This window comes from Poecilia latipinna, unplaced genomic scaffold (genome assembly GCF_001443285.1).
Source record: "Poecilia latipinna isolate Pla-1442-1.1 unplaced genomic scaffold, P_latipinna-1.0 Scaffold333, whole genome shotgun sequence".
Taxonomy (NCBI): Eukaryota; Metazoa; Chordata; class Actinopteri; order Cyprinodontiformes; family Poeciliidae; genus Poecilia; species Poecilia latipinna.
The window spans coordinates 335726-345520 of record NW_015112949.1 but is presented as its reverse complement, the minus strand read 5'-3'; the positions used below and the strand labels follow the sequence as shown (position 1 = coordinate 345520).

General features: G+C 38.9%; 1 protein-coding gene across 2 annotated transcripts in view; it reads left to right on the top strand.

Annotated features, from left to right (window-relative positions):
- The window catches only part of LOC106949256 (neuroligin-2-like), a 124452-nt gene that overhangs the window by 37918 nt on the left and 76739 nt on the right, over window positions 1-9795 (top strand). For both annotated transcript variants that reach the window (XM_015035386.1, XM_015035385.1), the window contains exon 2: window positions 4871-5613. In XM_015035386.1, coding sequence (XP_014890872.1) covers window positions 5124-5613 — 490 coding nt within the window. In that variant the 5' untranslated portion in view covers window positions 4871-5123. The remainder of the gene's footprint in view (window positions 1-4870; window positions 5614-9795) is intronic.

The window sequence follows — 9795 nt, the reverse complement described above, 5'->3', positions numbered from 1 at the left end:
GGAAACATTGCCGTTTTTAATATTTTAGCTGAACTGATTTATTCACAAATGTTGACAAAGATTAAAAAAAACAACAACAAAAAAACAACAGGTTAGTTTTAAAATATGGCATCCTAAAAAAAAAAAAAAAAAACCCCGGGGCACCTTTTTAAAAAAACCCCGACCCTTTTTTTTTTTTTTTTTTTTTTTTTTTTTTGGCGTCCCCCTTCCTTACCTTCTTCCCCAAACGGCCTCCTCTGATGTATGTATAATGCATTACATAAACCTGAAGAGGAACCAGCTTACATCAGACGGCTGATTTGTGTGCCAGTTTGTCCCGTTTTATGCACATGGATGTGAGTTCAGTGCCGTTTCAGCTCATGGATGGTTGACAGGAACAGATGTTTGGGATGTTAAGGTACCGCTGTTCGCGAGGCACATATTAGACGTCGAGAACAGACCCATTTGCGCTCACCGACGAGTCTCTACTGACGTGCAGCATTTGATGCCTCATTGGGCTTTGCGCATGTGCGTGTACATCATCGGATGTCCGTGAGAGAAGGCGAGGGAAGCGGAGAGCAATGTGACAGGCAGAGAACATTAGACCCATCGTACGATATCGGCGGGAAGGACGTACCTCTTGCAAAATGTCTCTCGGCTACCGCGCGTATTAAAGGTGCTCTGACCTTGGGCATGTGCCATATGTTCATTCAATTTTACCAGTAGAATACAAACACAGATGGCTCCCCTGAAATCCAAATGTGTACACAAATACACCCAATGCAGGCAATGAGCTGAAACAGCAGCTGTTGTGTGATTCAAGACTGTTTGACTATTTGATCTCCCAAACGCTACTGTATACAGTATGCTGCGTAAATGCTGCATTTCATTAGTATCTGAGGCCGTGTGTTCTTGTGCTTTGACAATTTCTGCTCGTACTCACTAGTTCTTCATTAATATATCGCCAGCTTCACAACAAATTTGCTGGATTCTCTCTGAATTACATGCTTAGCCAATTCTGCACCTGGTTGCCATGTTCTGTTTTTTGTTTTTTTTTCCAGTCACTTGTTCAGTGTTCCTATTTAGGGAGTTTATAAGCTTTAACAAAAAAAGAACAAACAGACAAAAAAAAAATGTTTCGATACGTTTAACCCCTTACAAGAGTTGGAATGGCTGTAGCTTTTATGCATTAAAGTCAGATAAGAAGCACACGTTAAACATTTACTGAAGTAACTGGTTACTTCTTTGTAGCAGATAAAGGTCTTGGACTGGTTTGACATTTATTCACATAATCTTTATGTTTTTCTTAATCCAATTATTTTTCCACTATATTACATCAGTATCCATTCTTTTGGACAAACCCAAACTTCTTATCAAGGCATCTGGACGGAAAAACACACAAAAAAGCAAAGAGTTCATCAGGTCCGCCGTGACGTTTTTCTGCTTCCAACACACTCTGTTAAAAAAAAAAAAAAATGAAATCAGTATTGCACTCAAACATCTGATTGTTCGCAGTCGTTGTCGATCTTACTCCTTCTTTGTTGACTCTTGAACGGCCTTAGCTCCATCCTGACCGTACTGTACCATTGGACCTACAACTGAAGGTGTTCCAGGAACGGTGTGGCTGCTGCTTTTGCAATGAAAACTGACAGAATAATGTCAGAGCCATATCGACCTCTGCCATACTACTCAGTGAAAAATTCATTTGAATCGTTTTAAAGAGTTTATTAGTTGCTTTTAAGGTTTTGTTGGGGTTAGGCTCCTCCTACGTTGCTGATCTTTTGAATTGGTACTTTCCCTCTAGATCATTGAGGTCTGCAGACTAAAAGTGAGTTGCTTTTCCTGAAAACCCACTTTTAGTCTTTGACTTTTAACCAGAATGAGTTCTGACTTTGTCACATCTGTCAAATGTCCATTGTTTGTATCTTATTGAATATTTAATTGCACATCACCTTGGTAAACAGCTGTTGTTCTTAAACATGCTTCATAAATATTTGACTTTGACTTTGACCCACGCTCCGTGAGGAAGGTGTAGATATCAGTCTACTCAGCAGTCTGCCTTTGATTTTGTAGGCCATAAAATAAATAAACCAACATTTTGGCATTTAAAAACACTTCTTATATAATCCTATGTAATGTTCTTTAACATCTGACAAACTGAAGTAAATTGAATGTAAATGGCCTGAAATGAGCGCCTAAAACATATCAGTGTTACAGGAATCTGTTTCATAAAATTAGTTGCACTCTTCGTAAAGAGTGAGTAAAATAAATTTGCTTCCAAACAGCTTTTAATCTACTGAGATGTGCCTTTACTAGCTAACTATAATCACTGATCCATTGTTGTGTCGTGGGCAACGATCTCATCTCCTGCAAATTCTGTTGAACCAGATAATGTTTTAGGGCTCGGTCTTGTTTCACGTATTTGTCAAAGAAAATGGAAAGCGCAACTAAAACTCATAATTGTTTTTTTTCTGGATTTCCTCAAAATGACTTATTAACTTCTAAGGAGAGGACTCAACATGTCTTGACACATATTTCATTCCCATGGAGATACGGAGTCTCCTCTCTTGCTTCCAATTAAAATTTTCTTAGAAAATCGGTCCTGGAGAAACGGAGAACCTCTGACATCACCAAACTTCACCGTTATCTGGCTGAAAATGGAGATGTTGGACACTCCAGGGTCGGGGGGGGGGGACGATGGACGAGGTGGCTGTTAACCAACAGTTACCACCACATAAAGCCTTTATCTCACCTAAACGGCTCCGACTCCCAAAGCCAGACTGCGATAAGCACAGTCCATTCATCTGTAATGACGTGGAAGCAAGAGGCAGCTGAACTAACTTGAGCGAAAGGGTAACTCTGACACAGTGTGGATGACTGGAGAAGGTGCTGGGGCACTTAGGGGGACAGGGGGCTATTTATTCATTCTTTGGAGATTTATTATCTTCTTGTCAGTGTGCTGCTACAAATCTGATTTTACCTGATTGTGTTCTATTGTTTGAAAGAAAAAAAAAAAAGGAAATGCACGGGACTAAAACACAATACATTTTTTTAAATTAGATATTTTATGGCTGGAAGCAGAAAAGATAAGCTGAAATTCCCAAACCAGCTGCACATTTAGAGCAAAAGTTTATTTTTGTTTTGTTGTTGTTGTTTTTTTAAGGGTTTATGAGTTTTGCTTTGCCGCATTACTTTTCGGTTTTTCTGAAAACCGATATTGTTTTAAATAGTAAAAATAAAATCCCATTGATTTCTTTGCCAATTTGTAGTCCCAAAACATATCCGTTGGTTATTACAATCAGTATTTAAGTAGTTTTAATTAATTATCTAAATAAAATAAGGTCGTGGTCACGTTACACTTTCAACATTATGCATGTTTGTAGATTTCATGCCAGAATTTGTTTGGACTTTTATGGAGACATCCACCCAGGAACATTCCTGTTCAACCATTCAGTACCTCTGGACTGGAGATGTCCCATTTTAACAACGAATGTACTTTTCTACACTCCTAGACCTTAAAATGAAATACTGTTACATGACTCCAATAAATGTTTCTCAGCAGGAGGTTGCTTGAAGTAAACTTGGTTTGATCACAGGGTCCTATTTGTCATGTTTTATAAAAGCAGGCTGGTCCAAATATACCCAAATATTGTGTAATTGAAAGTTTTCAGAAAGTAAGAATTAATAAACTAGCTGCCAGTGAGATCTGAACATTTTTATGACCAACCTCCATGTGTGGACCTCTATATAACTCCATAAGTCACAAAAAAAAAATTCATAAGAGAAATGCAATCTGAGGCACAATGCTTAAGGTTATGTGTGTTTGAATACTGGTACAAGTTGGAAGTAGGAGGCAAAAAATTAAGAAGTATTCAAATTAAATGGGATACAAAAGGACAAAGAGATAGCTTGATGCAGATTTGCGAAAATAAAGATGAAAAATATTCCACATTTACTGAACTGCATGTTATCTTCTCCAGATTCTATGCTATTTTTTTATTGATTATGGTTCTGATTGTTATTTCAGCCCGTTAAATCTTGTACATATAACTTTGAACAACAGCTCAAGCTGTATCTCTGAGTCACTGCCTGCTTTTAGATATGACTTTAAGAAAAATTCAATGCACTATTTCCTTACACTAAATTTTGACAAGACTGTGGGAAATTACTTTTAATCACTCGCTGTCAAAGCAGGTAATAAAGGTGTCAAAATTTGGTTGAGATTGATGTATGGACGTTTTTAAAAGCTTCTTTTAAAAAGACTGTGGAAAGGACCAGTATTCCTTAAGACAGGGGTGTCCAAAGTCCGTCCTTGAGGGCCGGCCTGCTGCAGGTGTTGGGTGTCTCCCTGGTGGCAGTTATTAGTTTCTTCTCTGCATGTCAGTGGTTTGCAGAGATCTGCTGCTAATGAGCCTTCGCTGGATCCAGGCAGGTGTGTTTAACCAAAGAGAGAACTAAAACATGCAAGACTCCGGCCCCGAAGGACTGACTTTAGACATCTCTGCCATAAGGTAGCATCTTATCAAAAGTAAGATGCTTTTGTTGCATTTTCAATTTCATTACGCACCAAATGTGTCCATCCAGTATTTCAGGCAGTGTCTGTTTGCCTGCATCAGTTGGAGAATCTGGGGAAATTATTGCATCTCATGTATCTCGTCACTCGGACTGAAAGTTGCACTGCCTCGTCTGCCTTTTTACTATTAAACACATATAAAGACACAAATAAGACAACTAAGTCTTTGTGATGTTTAGACCGCGTCTCCATCTCTTTGGCCCTCTGGAGTCTGGCTTACACAATCCTAACCGCATCCCTTCAACACGACAAGATTTCTGAGAGCAGAATTTTTTCAAGCACGCTTACTGCAATCTGCAACTTGTCTGTGTCTTTCAGGTTTAATTGGTGTCCTCGACTGCAGCGCTGGACTTGGTCTGAAAGAGCAAGACGGATGAACCCGCAGAGTCTAACCGAGAATGTTCCCCGTCCCGTCGCCTCACCATGTCTCCATAGAAACAGTATTAACTGCCCCCTTTCCACGATTCCTCCTTTTGCCTTTGTCATGTCCCGATAACCCCCTGGGTCTCTGATCCTCCCTCTGTCCTAACCACAGTCCCTGAGATCTGAGTCCAATAGTGTTACTTTGGAAATGTTCACTTTCCCGTTCAATGCTGCCAGCCACCACGGCTACGGTGGGAAGCGTCTGAATACTTCTCAGCAGGCCCCCAAACCCTGTCTGATGTGGCTCCTGGGACTAGTGCTGCACCTGACTCTTTCCTCTTCTCAGCGTATCGACCTGAAACATCCCATAGTTTCCACCAGCTATGGAAAGGTGCGCGGCATCCGGAAGGAGCTGAACAATGAGATCTTAGGCCCAGTGGAGCAGTTCCTAGGCGTGCCGTACGCCACCGCGCCCATCGGCGAGCGCCGCTTCCAGCCCCCCGAAGCCCCGGGCTCCTGGCAGGAGATACGCAACGCCACCCAGTTTGCACCTGTGTGCCCCCAGAATGTGCACGGCGTTTTGCCCGAGATCATGCTGCCGGTGTGGTTCACCGACAACTTGGATGCAGCGGCGACCTACGTTCAGAACCAGAGCGAGGACTGCCTTTACCTCAACATTTACGTGCCCACTGAGGACGGTGAGTCTGACGCGCGACACAAATCTCTCCAAGCAGGGGTGGGAAGAGTTGAATTGGATAAGTCAGCCAGCTGAGAAAATAATCACCAAATTAATGAAAACAATAATGAGCCACGTTAGCTCCTCCCCTATTAATTAAAACTATAAAATCACTTTTTATTAGATTTGAATCATCTTTTGCATAATTTAATGACATAAGGGTTATTCTGTCATTAACAGGTTTTATACAGAAACAATTATGTGCAAAAACTGTCTTTCTCTTTATGCAAAATGCTCCCAGTTTTCTTACATCAAGATTAGTTCAGTCAGTAATCAAGTGGGTTTGAGGCGAAACCTGGTTGTTGCTTCTGAAGTGGAACCTTATTCAAGCTTGTCCCAATATTTATTAAAGAGTTAGTTCAGAATTTCTGGAACAAGGTTTGCTTTCAATAGGGTTTTACACAGAAGCCGATGGTAGTTCACATAGAAAATGGGAGTTGGAGGCTGTACATCCCTAACGATCTTTCTGTGTGGAACACATACTGGTCGTCAAATATGTCAGTATGTGTCCCGGTCAGAGTAACTAAAAGTAAAATATTGTAAGAATAAAAAAAGATCCCAACTTTATATCAAGTAATTATGAACTACACTGAGCATTTTAACTATAAACAGACAGTCGCACAAAAATGAAATAAAATGCGAGCTTTCCTTTCAAATTGTCATTCCAACATGTTGAGGATGTTTATTTTTTTCAGATTGAAAATGTGTAAAACACTGTTGTGTTTTTAAGTTCTTTTTGTTTAACGTTTCTATCATTTCATTCTATTCTTAACCCTTAAAGGGATCCACAATTAGTAAATAAGCTGTAATTTTCTCATTAACTAACAATTTGATATTTGTTATATGTAAAAACTCATAATTACTTCAAAATCGTTATATCTGTCGTCATATTTTTCACCTGTGGAAGTTGCCATCTTGTTCACCTGCGCAATACAGAATGTCTGCAAGAGCGTCAAAACTCACAGCAAAAGCAAGTCAAACTAATCATGTTTAAAAAAAAAAAGAAACAAAAAATTAAATTTTATGTTTTTGTTCTAGATATTTAAACATTTATTTTAATCATAGGTAGAAATAATAAAAAATAAATGCAAAAAATAATGTATGAACAATATGCCATTTTATTTTAGTAGATATGATTAGATCATATGGTACATTTTTGTTTAAAATCTTTATCTAAAACTGTGATCCTGTCGAACCTTTTTTTTTAAATTCTGTGGGGAATCTTAACTTTGCTTTACTGACTTATATCTCGTAGTGTAAATAACAGACACTTATACTACTTAACCATAACCTCAAAAAAAAAAAAAAAAAAAAAAAAAAACCCTCAACAATTCATATGAATCAGTGTTGTTTTCTGCATGGAGACAAAGTCAGGTGCGCCGATTGAGTGGCAGCCAGTCCGACTTTATTATTAGTTGGACAAAATAATTTCCCTGTGGGGATCAATAAAGTAATCTGGATTCCTGAATCTTAACATCTAACCGCATTTGCGAAAGCATTTGCGAAAGTAAATAGGCAGAAGAAAGCGACGGAAGCATTCGAAATGCAAATCGTAATGATGATTATAAGTAGCATCAGTGATAAAAAAAAAAAAAAATTAATAAGCATGTGATTAATGGGCTCACCTGGGAGTTGCCCGGCGGCGTTCATGAAATCACATGTTTATGCATCACTGCTGCTGGAAATGAAGAGCAACACAGAGAGCAGTCTGGAGCGGTTAGATGTTATGTGCTATTCCAACATAACATCTAACATGATAAAACCTCGCAAAAGCAATCGTGCCTTGTAAGCTCGTTTTCATCTTTCACCACATTACAACCGAAAACGTTAAACGTATTCTAATGGGATTTTATTCAGTAGACATACAAACGAATATATGCAGTTAGAGTTATTTATTTAACTTTTTTTTTGGAAAACAACAATTATAAAAGTGTGGTATAATAGGTGATACCCTTTAATCAGACTCAGGGCACCCAACTGGACCTAGTTAGTAAATCCAGTACACCTATGTGTAATTTAACCAGAAGTTGTACTACTTCTGACATACAGGTCAGTGGTGTAGGTGTGAAGAAGTTTTAAGCACATTAAACATAACCCATCAATTAAAAATAAAGTATTTAACCAACTTTAGCTTAGCCAACTATATTGCATCTAATACAACTGAAGTTGTACATTTTCCTTAACTTAATCAGATCCACTTATGTTTCTGTAACCCAATGTATTTTTATCAGTTATGTGTGATCTATAGTCATTGGACTGTGGACCCGTCCAGGGTCCCCCACCTGGGGATCACCCGCCTCTTCCCACAAGGATGCTAGATTATTGATTTTATGGACAGATGGATATTCATTGGCCTTATGCAATTTGTTATTTTCTTTCCAAAATCAAAGTTACATATGTTTTTTATAACCTTCCCAAATCATAATTTAATTGGTTTATCGGAAATTATTCAACTTAATCTCCCGCAAAATGTGCATGGAACAAAACTTAGTAAAAATGGATACTGCAAGAAAACTGTTTGCTCACAACATACACCAACGATAGGCACTATTTCTCTTACCTCAGATGTTGTCAAACAGGGTCAATCAAGAAATCCTAAGGGGCCTTTCCAAAGCTCCACATGTGGAACACCAGATACCGTGGATATAACAAAAATCCCCTGAGATGGCACATACACCAACATCATATGTCACCACACACCAATGTACTAATAAAAAAAACAATGTATGACATTCATATGCAACGTGATTCGCACGATGAACAGCGTTCTGGCAAATAAATTATAAATCCAGTCCAGTTTAACCGAACACATTTGGGGTTGAAGGAGAAGGTTTTATGCAATGAAAATGATTTGAGGGTGGAGACAGACATCCAACCCCGCCCCATTTCTAAGGTTTGCAGCCGGAACCTTCTCAGTTGTTTTAGCTCACTCTGTCTCATACATAAATGCTTAGACGCTTTGTGTTACCTGAATTAAATATTTTTTTTTTTAATCAATTAATTTCGGCACATTAAGTGATAATATAATTTGTCACCTTTGTGAGTAGCTGGAATCTATTTTACGAGTGCATAAATTAGCACCAAGCAAAGGCTGCAAAACAAATCAGCTGTGAATGCGCACCACACTTTTCAGATTTTCATTTGTGTAACAAAAGCCTTGATCCGTAAGTCACTGGGAAGACGAAAGCAGCATATGCATGGCCACAAGTTCTTAAAACAGCAATGCGCCAAGAGTCGAGGGAGACAAAACTGACTTCCTGTAATCATATTAGAAAGTGAAGTTAATGAGCAGTTCTTCTGGCTGTGCTGCGTGTAAACTGTGTGCTGCATATGTCACACACCCAAGGACAAGATGATGTTTAGTCTCCGGGCTTATTCCCTTGGGAAAAGGTGTGCAAATGAGTGAGACAGATTTTACATGTAGCCTTGTCTGCTTGTCAGATACTGTCACTTATTGTCAGAGGTCACTGCTTACACAAGGCGGATGCTGTCTCCAAGGACATGTTTTACCTTGTGTGTGAGAGAAATTGAGAAGCAGGGTGGATTACTCCTGGAATAAAATAGATGTTGGACTTTGTACCGTAGTCACAGTCCCTGAAATTGTTTACAGTTGTTAGAGGCAGCGAGAGGTCAACAAGCTGTATTCCACAGTCTGTGAAAACTCGGCTGAGTTAAGTTGTGATTCAGAATGAGTTATGTACTTTTTTTCCCCTTTGGTGGGTTGAGAATTTGGAGAGTAAATCTCCTATAAATGATGCAATTCGTGCCCATGAAACTATTTTAGACTTGGCTTAAACGGATTCCCTTTGTCATCAGTCTTCACATTGTAATTACAAAGGATGGGGACATTTCTTTCAGATTTCTAATGGAAAAACACTCAAATATTTAAATTATAAAAACGTTTTCAGAACAGTTTTTATGGCACTTGAAACAGAATGTCTGCACTTCCTGCCTCCAGTCCATCTCACATGTACGAAGGGCAAATTCTGCGTGTGAAAATGAATATGCCTCTTTTTTTTTTTTTTTTTGCTGTTGTTGTTTTGAAAGTCTTTAGTTTCTTATGTGAGATCCTTGCACCAGTAATTCAGCAGTGCAGCCTTTGAGTGCAGGTCTGATCTGGTAAAAAGAGAAATGTGAGCTAGAA